The 19585-nt window shown below is 43.1% G+C and overlaps 1 protein-coding gene across 1 annotated transcript in view; it reads right to left on the bottom strand.

Annotated features, from left to right (window-relative positions):
• Positions 1–6171: 6171 nt before the first annotated feature.
• CPEB4 (cytoplasmic polyadenylation element binding protein 4) overlaps positions 6172–19585 on the bottom strand; it is a 38439-nt gene continuing 25025 nt past the window's right edge. Inside the window, exons 3-8 of the mRNA XM_069028666.1 lie at positions 16255–16428; positions 15086–15175; positions 14510–14628; positions 13582–13696; positions 13216–13397; positions 6172–10568 (exon numbers count right to left, since the gene is read on the bottom strand). Coding sequence (XP_068884767.1) covers positions 10341–10568; positions 13216–13397; positions 13582–13696; positions 14510–14628; positions 15086–15175; positions 16255–16428 — 908 coding nt within the window. The 3' untranslated portion in view covers positions 6172–10340. The remainder of the gene's footprint in view (positions 10569–13215; positions 13398–13581; positions 13697–14509; positions 14629–15085; positions 15176–16254; positions 16429–19585) is intronic.

Genomic DNA, 19585 nt, shown 5'->3' with positions numbered 1-19585 from the left:
TGCAGCCCACACCACAACCCCCCAGTGAATCCTCACACACAAACCTAAAGAGCCCCGCGTTCATTCCATGACTGTCTCTGCATTGTGCAGGAACACTCGCTGCTGTATCTGCCAGGGCAGGAGCTGCCTGTGCCAGCTGGCAGCTGCTTCCTTCCTGCGGCCTCCTCAGGGCACCACGGCTGCCAAGGCAGTGGTTTCTCAGCACCTGTACTCATGGAAATGCTTCTACCCTGCTAATGCAAACACACAGACCTCATGGGGCACATTTTGTCCACTTTTCCCAACAACACATTGCCAACACTTTGATCTCAAATGCAAATTCAGTTCAGATCCTTTTTAGGATCTGTTGCTACTCAGAAAAATCAATGCCACCTAGAATCTCTCTGCAGATCTGTCAAGTTCAGCTATTTTAGCTGCACACTGCTCTTCACCCACCTTTCCACATGTGTGAGCTGACTACCAGCTGGCCACTATCTCTGTATTAATCACTCTGAGCAAACATCTCAGCTTTTCACCACAGCTGCAACTGTCTGGTTAAAAATAGCCCAGATTCCAGCGTTCAGCCTGCACCTCACCGTGCGTTTGCTTTGTGTTCCAATGGCAGCTCCTCCGGCTCACAACCTGCGTCGGTTCCTGAATTCCATTGTTCCAGTTTTGCTTTGGCCAAGGATGTGCCATCATCTGTGAGCCCTGACAGTCCATTTAAAATGAGGCAGTTTTTGGTGCCTACAGCTGATGCCAAGGAGAGGGAAGGAAGGAGCCATTGGGACATTGCTGCACGCAGGGTCAGTGATCCCTGAAAAAACTCTCCATTCTGCTGCTGGTGGAGATTTGAGTTTCTCTGAGCATTCTTTGCAGTGGAAAGTACCCATATGATTCCACAGAGCTCATGGAGTCACAGAATGGGTTGGGTGGGCCATTAAAAATCATCTCATTCTGGCCCTGCCATGGGCAGGGACACTTTCCACTGTCCCAGGTTGCTCCAAGCCCTGTCCAGCCTGGCCTTGGACACTTCCAGGGATCCAGGGGCAGCCACAGCTTCTCTGGGAAACCTGTGCCAGGGCCTGCCCGCCCTCACAGGGAGGAATTTTTTCCATACATCTCACCTAAACTTACCCTAAAATTCAACATAACTCAGGCAAGGCCATTACTCATTAACTGTAACATTATCTTGATCAACTGCGAAGAGTGAATAATCTGAAATAGGACTCTGACACTGAACAGGGAAAAGTGTGCTCATTCTAACAACAGCTACACTCAAACCTTGTTAATTATACCCTTAGCAGCAGCACAAACAATTATTATATCACCTTCATTTTCACAGAATATTTAATAAGAGTCACTGGAATGAGGGATTTCATTAGAATGTGGTTACTGTACAAAAGACACTGGGGACCATTTTTTAGTGTAACCAGGAATCATTATAAAAACAAAAGTCACGACTTTTGCTAAGTCAAAGCAATGAATTTGCCTTCAGCTTTTTCTTACTTGTAAAATTTCATAATTTAGCCTGCCTCTCAGTTAATTGTGAGAGCAGTAATGGGGCAGAAGAGAGAGAAAATGGAACAGCACCCGCATTTCACAGCAGTGAACCTGCACAGCTCCCACTGCCTTACAAACCACACACATGGGAATCGCTTCCTCCACACCACTCATGAGGAGAAGCCAGTTCTCCCATCTCTTCATGCTGTGCATAAAAATATTTAGCAGACTATGAACTGTGTTACATAAAAGCCTGAGCCTCCCCTGGAGAGATTTCCATATCACCGAGAAGATCCGCAGGCTTTACAACAAAACCGTCAAGGAGATCAAACCCCCTGGCTTAGCAGAACTTTGTGTTACAGCATTTCAACAGATTGCCAGTTGGAAATAAAACTATGGGGAAAACTCAAGGAGACAAAATGAGCCCTGCAATTGCACCAGAATTACACAGCCTGATTTCCAGGAAAGGCTGGTAGTCAAGTGGATAAAGCAGAAGGCAGCTCAGGACTTCACTTGCTCTGATTTCATTTTTCCAAATGAAAAATGAAATAAATGTGCAAGTTATCGGTTATTTGTTTCCAAATCAGCGACAGGAAAACTTTACCAAGTTTTAGGCTGCAGAGACTATAATATTAAAGATTAAAAGTCTGCTGTTCTGGGGAGCATGCACAGTTAGATCCTGAGTGAACACACAGCAGAGGAAATTCAGCCCTACCTGCCACAACCCTCCAGATGCTGAAAGAATCCTGGCTCATGCAGGACACAAAAAGCAAGAATCACTAAATCATCCCCAGATTCAGCATTAATGCAGATAACCCAAGGCCAGGCACAGAAAGCTCACGATTTCTTACCTCTCCTCTAAGAGGATCCCAGGCCAAAGTGTGACCACCAACACATCTGGCTGCAGGAGTGCCCATCCCTGGAGGTGCCCAGGGAAGGCCTGGACATGGCACTCAGTGCTCTGCTCTGGTAACAAGGTGAGGATTGGGCACAGGCTGGACTTAATGATCTTGGAGGTCTTTCCAACCCCAAAGATTCTGGGGTTCTCAGCAGCAAGGCCACCCTATAATAGTACTGGGAACTTTGAGACCTACTCCAGATACCGAGAATTTCCTCCCTCCCTCCCCCCAGAGACATCAGGATGCTGCCAGGAGAGGAGCAGAGCAGGGCTCTGTCTCCATGGATTGCTCTCTCTGCAGAGAAAATGGAAGCAGTCACTGCTTTGTTCTGCCCTCACATTCCTCCACAGACACCCCCTGTAAAAGCAACGCTTGAGCAAATTCCCTTTCCACTGACTGAAGGGCTGGGCTGACTTTGCCAGTGTACAAAGCAACATCTGTCCGTGCACAGCTGGCCCGCTGCAGCAGAGCTGGGGGCTACTGCCTGCTGCTTACAGGAGAATGCCTCAGAAACCTAAGGGATCCCAGTTAAACTCTGAAACACTGGGCATGAACGTGCTCCCAGCCCAACCCAGCGCTGGGCATCAGCTTAAAGCCACAAGCACTGCCTTGCAAAGTGACACTTGGCCAAACTGACAACTTAATGCACAGCGAGGCCTCAACAATCCCTGAGCAAACAGATCCTGGTCCATGAGTCAGCAGCAATGTCAGATGGTGATTTACACCAAGCAAACATTTTTTTCAAGCCTTGGGTTGGAGAAGGCTGGCAGAGAATTTTTTTTTTTTAATGCATTGCTCTCCTTCCACTGATTTCAGATGTGGGCTGAGTTACTGAGGCACACAGTGCGTGTCCACTGCATCTACCCCAGCACTCTGCCATTTCAACCCAATGTTCTTCACTCCCATGAAAAGCAAAGCAACTCAACCTGTTGTAGTTTTGGGATGAAAAAATACCCCACGACCGAGAGCAATAAAACTACACCCATTTTAAACATTAAGAATAATACAAACCCAAAATGCGTCCTCACAGTCATCCTTGACCTGTGCTGCGCTCAGAGGATTTAATCTCAGTTTTCATGACTCACCAAAATTAAATTTCAGGAAGAAAAATGCAATCAAACACTGACTTAATACATCTCTATATTTTGTGTATACCAAGAGCACTGAGAACTCTGGACCAGCAAATTTTGTGGAGGAACCTTAACAGAACACGGTCTCCCACGCTCCATAAACAAAGTGACTGAGGCAGCTTCCCTTAGGGAGAGATGCATTCAAATAAATCAGCATTTAGTATCAAATTGTCTCCCTGACAAGCCCTACAAGAAGTCAGGAAATTATAGTTCCTGTGCCATGAAAACAGGTGATATGTGATGGCATCAATCAGAGCATGGGGATGCAGGAAGACTTTCCACGATGTATTCAGAGCACTGATTCACCCCCTTCAGTTTCTCTGAGCGCACAGGCAGCTGCGAGGATATTCTTATCCCACAGGCTGTTTTTCACTCTGACAAACTGAATCAGCTCATTTCACACAGAGGAAGGGATGTCAGTGTTTCTCCTCATCTCCCCTTTCCGAGGCTATGACTCGTCCCAGATTCCCTGGAGCTGCACTGAGCATTTTGGGAGAGTCAGGACTGAGCAGAAAGTGTCCGACAACAACTTCCCGGCTCAGAGCCTGTCCTGGAGATCAGCTCAGCCTTTAAATCAGGGGGAGATGGGTTTCATCCCCCTCCTGCACCGCCCTGGAATGTGGCAGCTCGTTCAGTGCAAGTGGCAGCCGAGAGAGCTCCCGGAGACTGTGCTGGGGGCAGCTCCTGCTGGAAGGAAAAAGCTGGGATCCACACGCGGTGGAAATTCTGGAATTCCACCCAGCAGCGCCTACCTCCGTCTTCTGGAGTCTGCCTGTAGCATTTACTTACAGCTTCCGTGCAAAGTGAAACCCAGAAGGGATTTGTTGGGTCATCTGCCCTAGAAAGTTACCAGCAACTCAGAATCAGCCCATCACTTCCCACAGTGGTTATTTGGAGTTTTGAATGCTCCAGACCTTTCCCCTCATCGATTTAAAAGTTTTAGACTCTGCCTAGGTAAGAAAACTTCATTTATTAAACATTCACCAAATATTTTGCAATTTTCAGAATAGGATTTTAGAATGAATATACACTGTAATCCCCAACTGTAAATCGGACCTGTTGGATCCTGATAAATTTAGAGATCTAAATTTGCAGCACTTTGAATTGGAATGAGTCAGGGAGTGCCCTGTTTGTGAAGGACAAATTCACAAACTGATTCCACCACCACAGCATCCAAAGCCTCGAACCCTCCAATATTCCAGGGCCGAACTGCAAATCTGTCACACGTGAAAAAACATGAACACATAAATAAGCACATGTTGTCTAAAAGACCACTGGCACTCGAAAACGATATCAAGAATATGTTAATCCCTCAAAGAGGCTGAACTGTGGCTATTTCCTAACAATCCCGATGCAAAGAACAGAGGGATAAAGTTTCCCAGCCAAGTCACACGCTGGAACTGGTCAAGAGCGCCTGGTGCTGCTTGGCTGGCTCTGAGCACCGAGGAATTCCTGGCTCACTGGGCAGGCACTGCACCGCAGCCACTCCTGATCCCAAGCATCCATCCCAGCGTTCTGCTCAGTCACGGTAAGGGAATCTGGAATATCTGCATGGAATCACCAGCAAAACTTCCCATTCCTGTTAAAAACCCATTTCCAAAGGCAGGAGCTGCTCCACGCGCACCAGGTGAGGCAATGGCGAGTGATCCGCAGCGGCAGAACTAATCCCATCACAGCTCCAGGATCTGCTTTTCCCGGAGCACTCACACAAAGGAATGAGACTCGCTATCCCCTGAACATTTGCACCACAATTCCTTCGGTGATGGCACTCGAGATTAGCGGCACAACTCTGGAATTCCTCGAGTACCTGCTGGACAGCCCTTGAAGAGCAGATATACAAGGTAGCAACGCTTCACATGACTTTCTAGGTATTTCAAGTTTAGATATTTTAAATTAAGGCTGAAACGAGCAAGTTCTCTAAAATGCCAGATGTCTTCCTTCTGTTACTGTCAGATCACAAGCGTGAGACAATTAAAAAGGAATTCTTGTCTGTCCCTGCCTTGCTGGGCTCTGCCCTGGCCCCACTCTGGCTCTCTCTGTGTCCCAGTGTGGTTTCTGACAGGATAAAGGAGTTGGGATTGTTCAGCCTGGCAAAGAGGAAGATTTGGTTGACCCAACTCCTGCCTTCCAGTAGCTGAAGGAAAGATGGAGAGAGACTATTTACAAGGGATGGAGTGACAGAACAAGGGGGAATGGCTTCACAATGATAGAGAGAAGGTTTAGATTGGATATTGGGAAGAAATCCTTCCCTGGGAGGGTGGGCAGGCCCTGGCACAGGGTGCCCAGAGCAGCTGTGGCTGCCCCTGGATCCCTGGCAGTGCCCAAGGCCAGGCTGGACGAGGCTTGGAGCAGCCTGGGATAGTGGAAGGAGTCCCTGCCATGGCAGGAGGTGGAATGAGATCAATTTTAAGATCCCTTTCCAGCCATTGTGGGGTTACCTGTGCCTCAGTGGTTCTCTCCTCTCCTGCTGCATCTTCACCTCCCCAAGGAACCTTTGCTGCATTTGTGACCAGAACAGGGCAGCAGAACTTCCCCTAAAGCCCTTTTCACCCCACACAGCCCAACAAAACCCCCTCCCCAAGCCCCACGAGCTTCGGGCACAAAGGAACAAGTTCCTACAGGAAGCTCAAAAAAAAAAAAAAAAGGTTTAAGGAGAAACATTGAGTTAAAAGTTTTATTCATTCAACATCTCACATTACAAATATTTAAAAATTATATGCATACTGGTATAAATAGTCATTTGCAAACTATTTAATAACATTAATTTTCACTAGCACTTCAACAAATGAACTCTTTAAAAAAAGTAACTTGTGTTATATAACTTAGAGTAGAACATACAAAAATATGAACTTAAACGTGAAAATGACTTTAATAAAAAATGAATTACCCTTATTTAAAATGCTATAATAAATACTACAACCTCCCCATACACAGTAAAAACTATATGGAAATTCAGCCAAGTAGTACAATTAACTGACATACTTAAATAACTTTTCCTTCTGATAATATGAGCAATACATTGGGGGAAAAACATATTAGGGATTAGTAAAAACTAGACACCCACTTGCTAAAAGTTTCACTTCCAAAAAATATAACAAAAAAATCTGATGAAAATTATAAAAACTAATTATACTTTAAAATTCAAAAATATAAAAAATAAAACAGTTGAATACAATATTGTCCCAATTCTTACAATGCTATCACAGTAGCTTTAAAATAAGATAATAAAATAAAGCAAATGACCAAAACCTTTTATTCCATTTTTTTTTAAAAATAATCTCAAATTTACATTAGTAGAAAGATTGATTTCTGATTCTTTTCTTTAGAAACACCAGCAAGAAAGAGGATTTACTAGAACAGTAGAAAATGACATTTTTAAATGTCTGCAATTAAAAACAAAGAATTACACTGCAAAGATCTTCCAGAAGTCTGAAATAGGTATTGCACATAACTTGAAGTTAACTTGCCACAATTCATCACATTCAAGTTTTAAATCACCTTTGAACAGAAGGTTTTAACTCTTCAAAAACACAAGGGGTGAATTATCAAGTCTTTCCAACAGCATCCTTATAAAACGCTAGATTCAGTCACTGCAAGGTTGAAATTTGCATTCTGCAGAGGTCTGTGTATGGAGAAGTAGAGACTATACCAAAAAAGCACGGGGCAGTGGGGTTCCTTTACATATAAAATAATCAGAAACACTTTATTTTACATTGCAAAAATAACCATGGAATTACTCTGTAACTCCCCCGGGAACGCCGCTGCTCGTTAATGACACCCCCCCACCGGTACCTAATTACACCTTAATGAGCCTGGGGCTACACGGTAACCCCAGAGAGCCCCGTGGAATCAGAAGGCCTCGCCAGCACTGTTGAAGCACAGAGTAATGGAGAGAATTGTTTATGCCCTGTAAATCGAAGTGTAACCAAAGGATCTGTAAACACGCTTGTCACACAATCACAAGTGAGTATTAGTAGAATAACGATTTCTTACATTAGTCATGCATACTAACATTACGTGCCTGCCACCTAGCAGGCTTCTCTTTTATTCTTTAAATATAATTTAAAAGAGCAGACACAGTTCTGCATCAAACACCTAACATCGATTCTTTAGTAATAATAAAAATGGCTAAACATTCACCAAAAACGTCTGCATTTGTGTATAATTTTTAAAAACTCAGTAAGAAGCGGTAGACAATTTTGATGGTTCTTGACTTTTAAATTTCTACACTATATTTATGCATTTAAATTTCATGGGTCTAAAGACAAGTGTCATTTGTCACTTTCATGCTTTTTCTTCTTTAATTCTCAACTTTACATATACTATTTCTTAAATTATATGTACACCAAATACCTGGTGCTGGGCTAAGATGTTTAAGCAACATGCTTTCTTTTCTCTGCAGATTCTAAAATAGCATTGCCAGTGCACAACATCCATAATTCAAAATGTATGCAGAGCACTGAAATGTATAAAAAGCAGAATATAAGAAAATAAAATTTATTAAAATTATTTATATTAAAAAATGAAGTATATGAAGATCTCTCAGTAATAAAAGTACAAAAAGCTACTCTTTGCAATATGAAAAATTGAGGTATTGCATAAAGAGATATCCCGTCAGTGAAAAGTGTGCCTAAAAATGCTCACTGTTGGAAAAACAAGATATACAAAAGTAGTGCATAACAAATATACATTATGTGCATGACAAAATAAGTTAGCTACAAAAACACTGTACCGAAATTCAGCAGGTCATGTACAAAGGGAAAAAATTATTATTCAAAGCTAGTTCTCAAACAGTGTTATTTCTTGTAATGGAAACCCACCTCACCTGTTTGCTGGGTAGGATCGGCACAATAGCACACCCCAAGCCACCTACAAGCATTAAAAAAATGAAAGGAACATTCCAACTATAATTATGTACTTCAGAGAAAAAAAAGTCCCTGACAATCTACACAAGAGCACTCTGCATTTGCATTACTGTTGTCAATATTTTCAGGGATTTCAGTAAAAGCAGCTCCCTTGCTATACTTGACTAATAGACAGCAAATGTCTCCATTTTGACCTTTGGAACTTGGTAAGGTATCAGTTCATTAAAGCCTGTATTGAACACAAAAACTGCTTCTCATAAAGATAATGGGGGCTGGGGGAAGGGGATGAGGGGGGCTTTGAAGGGAGCAGATGTTTTCCAAGCAGTGCCAGGGCAAATCTTTGGTTTGGGAGACTCTCGGGTGGTCCCAGGCCCCTGGGGCCGGGCAGAGATTGCCACAGAATCACTTTGTTTGCACACTGCTACATCCTTGGTGGAGAAGTTGGCCGGGGCATTTAGTTCAAAAGTACTAAAAATAAACTTTCAGAACTACTCCTTCATTCATCTGTTTCAAACTAAACCCTCTGCACCCGCTCGTCAGCGTTCGGTTCACGTGTCCTGGGCTGATGCTTCTCAAGGTAGGACTGAGTTCCAATAAAGCCGGCGTTAATTAGCGATGTTGGCACTTCAAACACCTGCGTGTCTTTATCTCCCCACAATTAGTTCTGAAGAGCTGGGATCTGAGCTGGGATTCTTTCTACAGCAAGAATAAGAAAGGCATCTGCACACTTGCACCATTCCATGCACAAATTCAGCCCACAGTGCAAAGCAACATTTGGAAACTCCTGGGTTCATGCCTTCTGTTACAGCTAAATTCCAGGGGATTGAAAAGTGACTTTACAGCCAAGATGGGAAACCAATAAGCAGCCAATTTGAGTTTGTGTGCCACAATGGAATATCAAAACTCCAGTAAAAATCAGTGATATCCTTGAGGTATCTTTAGGTTTTCTACTTTTTCACGTCAAAATGGAGAGCAAAGGCTGGCCCCTGATGAATGTTAGTATATTAGGATATAGAGTTATATATAGCCATCAAAAATAAAATCTATATATTTATCCTTCAGGAGAGGAAATGCCAGTTCACTAGTTGTCATTACTCTAGCTTTGGTAGGATATCTAGGGCTGTAACCAGACAATTGAGTTCTCTTAAAGAAAAAAAAAGTGCACTCCCCCCTCAGTAGTAACTTTACTCAACTTTTACATTCAGGAATTCTTAAAATGTAATCATTTTGATGAAAATATAGTAAGCTCTGCCTATCTCATTAGAAATTTGGATGTGGGTGGTAGCCAGAGGCACGGTCAGATACACACCGAGCTAAAATTTCAGCCTCAAAACCCTTAAAATATTTAAAAAAAAACCAAACCAAAACAAATCATTATTATAGTGCTGCTTCAACTTTGCTCATGCATTTTTGTTGCTTTAAACATGCTCTTTCCTGTTGGTAGGTAAATTCTAACTTCATCTGTTGCTGGAAAAATCCAAAGTCCAAACAAAAAAGAAAAAAAAAAAAAAAAAAGAGGCAAAAACAGGCTTCCCTGGGGGAAAAGTGTCAGAACAGACTGATAGTGTTATTGTTACACGGTTATTTAATAAAAGTATTATTATGTTCTTTATTAACAATAATTTAATTAAAAAACCAAAATACTCTATTGTTTCAATTCTCTTCTCTTAATATTTTTCTCTCCTCTAAGAAAACGTTGCAGGAAATTAAAGTGTTCTCTCGGTAGTAAAGACAAGAGAATGCAACTCGCTTGCAACACGTTATCGATACGAAAAGGAGTTCCCAATACAGTTTTCAATGACAAGATTCTATAAAATACCCATTATAGGTCATTCTTTCGTTAGACTATTGTTAAATTACAGACTACTACAAAAGGACATGCTGTGAGTGGGGGGCGGGGTGGGGAGGGCAGTCGGGAGAACAGAAGAGTGCACTTAATTGGAGGCCTGCAAATGAGCGATCCTTTAGTTCCAGCGGAATGAAATATGTCTCGGGCGGTCCCCTCCCTCCTTCACCAGGGGCTTGTGGAATTCCCTGCCGGCACGGGAATGGATAGCAGCCCAGCAATATTCACAGTAATACTGCAGACACGTCACGTTAGCACAGAAGAACGGGGCGAACTTCCCGCCGCAGCGGGCGCCCTGACACTCGTCGCACAGCTGATCGTCCAGGACATATGGCTTAACTTCCACCTGCAGCCACAAAACAAGACAGTTTATCATTCTTCATGGCAAATTCTTAATTCCACACCCGTGTTCTAGCAGGGCAGCCAGGGGTTAATGCAGTAGGGAATGCTACACTCGAGATTTCCCCCTCGTGACGCCGGATCGTGGCTGTTGAACACCCAAAACTCCAGGCACTTCGACACTCCTTGATCCTTAAAAAACACCCCCAGAAATCAGTGCTGACCACTGATCACACCTGCTGTCTCTGATTTACAGAAAGGCCCAAACAACCTATTACATACATAGATACACAGACTGACACCAAAACCCTGGATAATTATGGGAGTTATTTTTGATGACCAATTAAGTTCCTTCCCTTTCAGGCAGGAATGGAAACTGTTTATACAGCACCATAACTGTGGATTAAATATGCACATGGCCTGCAACTTTCAATCTCCAAAGTCCCAACATTAAAAATAATTCCTTTATTCTCTAAATAAATACTCCATTTCTGTATTCTTTTTCCATGGCTTAGTCCTCTCAGCAAAAGGAAATCCACCTGATCTTGTTGGGATCAAAAGAGAGGCTTAACATGGGACTGATGCCCTCCTACGCTGCTGGCATTAAGGGCCAGGTGATGGGCAGGAATTCAGAACAGCAGAAATAAATATAGGTTACGAGTTCCTGTTCTAGAAGGGTTTGTGAAGCGTCTCTGAAGCTCATTTAATGTGATGTTTTCACCAACATTTTCAAACACCCAGGCTATGACTGATATCCCTGCTGTTATCTCTGCATCTGGCCTGGGGCTGCTCCTCTCTCTGCACCTCACAGGTCTCGGACACACCTCAGGCAAATAAGGACATTCACAAGTTCCTGGGTTTTTAAACCCACCCAATTTTATCACAGTCCAGACAGCACTGCAGTAGTTTGATGTCATTTTTGCTTACAGGACACATAAACTGCTCAGAGACAGCACAGCAGCCTTTTTAATGACCTGGTTCTCTCTTCCCGTCGAGCTGCATTTCCCAAAACCCCTCCCTGCCAACTCAGTCAATTTGTAGAAGAGCAGAAGCAGGCAAATATTCCTAACACCACATTCCCCATCCCCTCATCTGCTGTGCAGAGTGAGGTTGGGGATTTTTTGAGGAGTGCTGCCTTCTCCAAGTGCTAAAAGGACAAAGATGCCACACAGGCTTCCTTCATGTGGCGATTCTGTTCCGTTCCCTCTGCTCAGCCACGTTCAGAGGCCAAAGTGCAGCTCAGGTGCCCTGGCCACATTTACTCGGAGTGTAGCAGGGGCTGCAACTGCTCCCTGAGCTGGGCACAGCCAACTTCCCAGCTCCAGAGAGTTACAGCTCACTCAGGGTGGGAGCCCCAGCCACTGAACCCTTCCTTTGCATTATCTCAGGGCACACCCTTTAGCAGCACCTCCTTGCCTAATTTTACAGGAAATCCCTTCTTGTTACTTTGTTTTTCACTAATTTTATTTTTCTTTTAACAGAAAAGCAGTCTTAGAAAACTATTAATAAATAGAACCTTAACAAAAAGTAGTAGTGTTGGTGTATTTTTACCTCCCTCATGCACCCAAAACTCTCCTATGATGAATTCTCTCTGAACATTTATCTCCCCACACAAAAACTACACCAAAAAATGAGGAAATAAGGAGTGGGAGGAGAGGAGGAAGGGGAAATAGATTGCAACATTTTGTTCAGAGTTTACAAGTACTCACTTAAATTTGTAGTCCCACCAGCTTCAATGGACCTATTCACCCAAGTGTCTGCTTATGCAAGCGCAAGTTGCACAAGGACAGCCCAAATTATTTGTTCAAAGCTGTACAGAACTCATTTCAGAGCCAAGATTAGAACAAAGACATTCCAATTCACAGGCCCACAGTCAAATTGTTGTTACAATTCTTCTGCCCAAGCTTTATAGCCAAAGCAGAAGTGAAATGATAATGGGCTAATCAGCCAAGTTTGGAGGTTTTCCGCTGTATTAACTATAAAATTCAGATCAGTAGTGACAGTCATGTAGGAAAAATCCAGAGACAAAGGATGAATTACAAGAGGAGATGTGAGCATCTGAGTTTCCCAAAATTGGGGTCTGAAGATCACTGTAACTGGCAGTTCTATTTTAGAGAGATGAAGAGGGCAGAAGCAAGTGCTGATCCATATTCCTCTAATTTAAAATAATGAGGAATACAATAATAAAGGAATGAAAAAACCAAACACAGCCTTTGCAGAGGCTGTGGGAGGGTGAATGTGAGGCTGCAGTGCACAGTAACAAGTTTACAAGGCATGGGGTGGTTCTGCCCAGTCTCCCCAAAGATGCCGAGCAGGAGTAAGAGCTGCCCCATCCTTGGCATGCACCTCCCTCCCTGCATCACACGAACACTACAAATCCTTGCAGGGGGAGCATCTGAGGAGTGCAATATTCTTGGAAAAGGCCAAGGCAGCTGCCACACTTCCCACTACACTCAGCAAGTCGACACAGTCTGTTTCACAGTCACCTCCCACGTGCCACAACCACCAGCTCCCTACCACTCCATTTTATTGCGTGCTGCACCTGAGAGGCACTAAAACCGGGATTAATCTGGTGTAACATTTCCAAGGACACGCCACGAGGTGGGAGAGGGCGTTTCCAGAGGAGCCCAGGGGTGCGGGGGCGCAGGCCTTACCCGTTTATCAATCTCTCCGTGCTGCAGCTGGACAAAGCGGGCGCTGATAGCAGCAATGTAACTCTGTTGGTTGGAAAATGCCACCCGCCCCGCTCCTTTGGGGTACTTGAGCTCGGGGTCGGTGTCGATGCCGGCGTAGCAAACCCCTCCGTAGAGCCGGTCCATGATCATCGCCAGCTCCACTAGAGCACAAAGCAAAACCAAACAGCGCTCTAGGCTCGCTTGTTTCTCTAAAAGCACCACGTCAGGCCAGGTTGTGTCCCCCACTGTCACCACACTCAATATTCCCTCGCTGCCAGGCTCGCTTCCCCCAGTGCTCCCCAAACCAGGCTGCACATCCAACATGCCCAGTGCTGCAGCGTGTACCTGCTCGTAAAGGCCGAGGAACACCACCAACAAAAATGGTTTTTCTTGGGTCAAGAGGCTGGGAACCATCCATAACAAAATCACTATCACTAAGGTTCCAAGGCCGGATCTGAACCTATGGACAAAAAGCCTGGTTTTTTTAACCATTCACAATTCAAAGTGTCTCAGTAATATAAATTACAACAGTGTCCTACAGAGAAGCAAACTTCTTAAACAGCTCTACTTTCTAAACTCTACTTGTTCAGCAATCATTTCTCAAAATGAAATGGTAACGAGCTCTCTTAAGACAGACCATTTGAGGGTGCTAAATTTCATCACTTCCTTGTTACCCAAATTTCTGGGAAAAAACCCTCACCCTCTACTGACACATTTACTTAATCGTGACTGAGCTGTGCTGTCCAACCCCCCTGGTCACACAGATGTGCACTGCTCCTGTTGTCCCAGCCTTATCTCAGTGCAGCAGGCTCCAGAGTTGCCTGTTTATTTACTGTGTTGCTTTATATTTGGTTACAGCTGGCCAAAATTTGAAGCACAGGGCTAGAGCAGAATTCTCCCCAACTATTGACAGGCTTGCATCAGCCCCCAAACTATTTGTATATTATTAATTTATAGTTCAGTGGCATGTTTTTAGGATTTATGTCTGTTACATACAACACTCAGACAATATGAATTCTACATGTTTGTCATTAGCAAGCATAAAATACCTGTCTGGAAACACTTCTTTTTCTAACAAAAATAGGCATTGTAACAAGACTAAAACACCTTCCTATGTCTCGTTCAAAAGTAGTAACCTGGTCTTTTCTCTTCCAAGAACTTGACACCTTAAAGAAATTTTAACATTAACATTCTGAAGACAAAAACTGCATGTGAAGAACCCAATTTGTGTTTATCACCCAGGAATTGTGCAGGCCCTGACAATTCCACCTACCGGCTTGTCTTTGATAGTGGGGCTGGAAACACAGAGATAGAGCTTTCCATCTTCTTCAATGCATGCATCAATCAGTGCCTGCACGGAGCTTTCATCTTGGAACAGCAAAAATGCATATCCTGGCAGAGGGAAAACACAAACATCACTGCTGTTTGTCTACAGGATCATAATTGAACTCAGAATTATGTCTGACATCACGCTGCCACACAGGAGGGGAAAAGATTTAAGGTGCTCTCATCACACATTTCTAACCCACAAGTGCTCTGGTTGTTCATGTAAGGGACAAATCCTTCCCAGCTGCTGTGGAAGGCATTTAGTGCCTTTAAAGAGCTGTTACTACATGTACAACAACAGGGGGGAAAGGGAAAATGGAATAAAGTAAAAACAGGAAGTTAAGGAAGAATTCTTTCAGTGAGTAATAACTGCAAAGCCACATTCGAGACTTCACCAGTTTAGAACAATCCCAAGGATTAAACTCTTTTCCTCCTAAACACTGTGTCACTGTCAGACCAATCTTGTATCTTATCACAAAAAATTCTTCTAAAATGCTAATCTGATTTGGTTTTAGATGTTTACCTTTAGGAGGAAAATAAGATTTGCTCTCTGCCTTGTGTGGCCAGTCTACAATCAAAGGTCCAAAGCGCCGGAAACTTGCAGTGATCTCATCTGGAACAGCAGAAAAGGGAAAAGGCATCAACTTAAATTCAAATAAATTGAATTTAAGGCATTTGAAAGACACTGACTTTAGGTAGCTTCACCCTATAAACAAACATTCTGTGACCCTCCAGGTCCAGCAGCTCACAGCAGTGCTCAGTAGCTGATAGGGAATCTTTATGAACACTCCTTATAAAACAAGACAGGCCAAAGCTCAAGCTTTTCTTTCTACTGATAATCACAAAGGCTCATAACCCATTAATTCACAAGAACTGAGCCACTGCATCTGTACAGTTACAATAATCCAGCTTCAACTACTCTCATGGCTGACATGAAATTCAGGCTGCCATGTCACAGCAGTGACACAAAAAACCTGGGGATTAAAACAATTCTGTCATTAAGAAAAGGAAACTTTTCAGCTTTATTGTTGCATTTCTTCTAACCACTATCCCAGCAGTGTCATACACACAGAACACAGAGCTCAGGTGAAATGAAGCTTCACAACACCTGTACATGACTTTTTAGATTTATTTCAGTAACAGCTGCAGTGCTCTGCCACCTGTGTCTGTGTGATGGGCCCACCACAACTCCCTGGTGCCTCAGGATGCCCTGCACAGATTCATTCCTGTCTGGGTTCTCACCATGCACGTGTCAGAAGCTACCACAGGACAAAAATCATTGCTGGAAACAACCTCAACTACACAGGAGCAACCAAACACAGAGTTAGGACTTACTACCCCCCACAGACCTTATAAAACTATGAGCAGCTTTTCCTACTACTGACTTCTGGGGCCTGTGAAATGATGGCAATGGATTCATGAGTTCCCACAGGTGATCTTGGCTTGTTTAATTTCACACTTCTGTACGTTTTATCCAGCTGAAGTCAGTTTAACGCGTGGCAAGGAGATTTTGTTCTTCGGTGGCAGAACAACACTACAACCTAAACCCATCTGAATGATCTCCCGTCTGACACGTGAAAGATCCATTTCCATATCAAAGCTTGGAAAACACCCATCCCTGGAGCAAACTAAAGGTGTCACAGCCCAGTTCTGTCGCTGAGGCAGCAGAACTCCCCTGGGTGAGGCTTTTACCTTCATCGATGTCCGGTGGCAGCCCTCCCACAAAGACCTTGCGGGAATAGCGTTCCACGCGCTCCCCGTTCTGGTGGGAGAAGCAGTGAGGAGATCCCAACCCGCTGTGCAGGCTCTGATCCCCGCGGCCGTCATCCAGGAAGCCGTCTTCCATCGGGAACAGCGAGGACTGACCTGAAGAGGGGGTTGGAAAAAAAAAAAGAAAAACAGGGGAAAAAAAACCATACTAACAGAACAAAGCACACACTGTTGGAATAATTGGGGAAAATGCACCAGTTGCTGCATCAGCAGAACCGGGAGTGATCTGCCCTCTGAATGAGCAGTTGTGGTCTCCATTTCATTGCACCCTTTTAGTTTTCAGTGTCATCCAGCAGCTCAAATGCATTATTGCAGAGGAAAGGTTCCTCCTCATAACAAACCAGGATTTCTAACGGGTGCTCGAGCTGACTGTTTTCCATAATATTTTGTGTTTCCAGTTAGATTTCTTTCAAGAAGTATAAAAAGGGAACAGCCAATTTTGTTTCCGGGGCTCCCACAATATGAAGCCATAAATCCCATTTCCCAGTGAACAGGAAATAGATACAATTTCAAGGTGAGAATGGGAAAACAAGAATTCTACCAGTTAAATAAATTACACATTTAAATTACCTGACATCAAAACATGTCATAAACCACCCACTAGTAAATAACAAAAATAACCTGATGAAAACAGCAAAACCCATGTACTGCAAAGACTGAAAACTTTGTCCCCCCTACAACTTTACTTCAGTGTTACAGCAGAGTTTTGTTAATGGCCTCACTCTAAGAGAAAATGTTGTAAAATGAGAAATGTTCCCCTCACAGTCCAGCATCCTTCTATGATAATCCTTAATAATATTCATTACTTTTAAATAAGGTTCTTTGCTGATAAATGCCACTGTATAATATCATAAATAGAGCACAGGAGCTGTTCTCTGCCAGGAATTCCCTCCTTAGTTCCATTATTCGACAGCTATGCAACAAACTGAGACTTCTACTCATTTAAGGAGCATTTTAGGAATAAATGTGTATAGGGAAAGTGAGTAATGAGGCGTGCTACAAGTTTTAGGACACATTTCCTTTTCCCTATGATGTGATATGCTGTGTCTGCTTTTTCAGGATTCGTCCCAATCTACCACAGAAATGTACTGGTGAGGTTAATTTATCCTGTTCTTGCTTCCTTCCTTCCCTTGAAAGAAATTGATTTTAAAAAAGAAGACATCTCAAAAACAGAAAATCTGACCAAGACACAAGACATTTTTCATGAAAAAAATCAAACAGCTAAGAAGCTGAAAGAAAAAAAAAATTAATAAAATCCACGGTCCATAGAATTTATATGAATAAAAAATGGAAGGCTCGGTCAGGTTGCTTTATTTGAAATTTCAAGAATCTTTTATACACCTTTAATTAAAATAAAGTCAAGTATAATCAGGCCTCTTTCTGTAGCTGGGCAAACCTCATTCCTACTATGATAAAAATATTGTAATATTGACTTAAACCTTATTTTTCCTTAAGGAACTGGTGCACATGTGATTTGTTTCATCTCTTAAGACCCCAATCCTGCAGGTATTGTTGGGAGGGAGCAATTCCCAAACTTAAACCCTCTTTCCAGGCTCCTCAGCTGCTGTTGGAGAACTCCACACACACACTGAACCCAGCAGGTCAGACACTCATTGTATTTATGTTCCATCAGCACCCAAATTCCCAAAATAAACTTCTCCAGCATTGGGATTCATAACACACACACACACACACACACAAACACAGCAACACAGCCCCCCAGGGTCACAAACCATACAGGTGATGTCCACTGTGATCATTTCAGCCTCAGGTATTCCCTAATCCAGTTAAAATGCTGATTTATGGCATGCAGACTATGTAAACGTACGTGAAACTGCTCCCTTATAAGCTTAAATTTTGGACTTTGCCCTCTAGTAAAAACTTAATGTTATTTCTCCCATGAGACATTGTCAACATTAGAAAATTAAAGAGGAATATTGTTACCTCGCCTTCTCCCATATGTCCTTGCTGCATGTTAAATGAGAAAGAAAACAGCCTTTCAATCATTGTTATAAGGACCAAGAGACCTCGTTTTATTGCCTTTATACTGACTCAGTGATTCTCAAGCCTTTGCAGATCCAGGTCATTTAAAGTTAAGTGTTCACAAGCTGCCCCACCCCACCCTCCCATGGCTTCCTCAGCCCAGCTCTGTTACTTACTGATAAAACACGTTGACAGGAGGCTGACCAGGATATGGATAATCAAAGAGACTTTTGGAAGCAATTTTAGCCCTCAATTTGCACATTTATTTATTTATTTATTTGAGCTATTCCTGGGGGTGTGCCTATAAGCAAATGGATCTTTCCTCATGCACCAAGGCTCTCTCTGCCTTGCCAAGCTCCAGAATATTCCACCACTGCTCTGCACCCGAGCTGGAGGAGAAGCCCTGACACAAGGAAAGTGAAAGATTGGTGCCATACTTTCTGTTTGAAATCAGGCTGCTTTGCACAACCCACAAGATCCTTGGTTCAATTCTGACTGGCAAATAACCAGCTGAAAAACTGCAAAGTCAAGGAGGAAAATTGGGCCACTAAAGTTGCCTTCCAGACTCCTGCAGTCTGTGTCCAACAGGATGGATTCTCTCACACTAACCCAGGACACTCTGCTGGAATAATTCAAGTTACCCACTGGTTCCTAATTTCATGTTTCAGAACAAATCAATCCTACCTCTAAAAACAACAGCATTTTCTGAGCTGGCTTGCAGGAACCCATTGTCAGAGCACGGCCAAACTTTCTAATCAAACTTGCACATTCTTTCTCTTTTAATCTCATTAAAATCTCTTTCTGAAAGCAGGCCAAGTGTTTTCAAAACTTGGATTCTTCCTGGCAAGTGCTGTGAGAAACTCTGAGCACATAATGTGTTTGATTTTGCTTCCCCATTCAAAATTGAGGCCGACAATTAGTTTAAGCATTTAAATATTTGTAAACCACAACAATACAGGAGTCGTTTCCTCTTTCCAAATAAAAACTGTATCAATCCAATTTACTTCATGACTATTTAACATCCATAAGATCATTTCACTCCTCTGGTAGAGACTCACAATTAACACCGAGAACACAAAATAACAAAGCCCTGGTCTTTGGACTGGAGCATATTCTTGAGGCAAAGGTTTTATGGGAGAATCTTAAGGGCTGAGGACCTTTACAAGTATGGTTTTTCCATGTTGATTTTGAATTTAGAAATGCAGGATGCTGATACAGTCCTCAAAGGAGAAATTTAAGGAAATCACAAAGCATCAGCAGTCCTGCTGTG

This window comes from Aphelocoma coerulescens, chromosome 13 (genome assembly GCF_041296385.1).
Source record: "Aphelocoma coerulescens isolate FSJ_1873_10779 chromosome 13, UR_Acoe_1.0, whole genome shotgun sequence".
NCBI classification, from domain to species: domain Eukaryota; kingdom Metazoa; phylum Chordata; class Aves; order Passeriformes; family Corvidae; genus Aphelocoma; species Aphelocoma coerulescens.
Note: the sequence above shows the minus strand (reverse complement) of the source record. Positions and strands in the feature narration are given on the sequence as shown.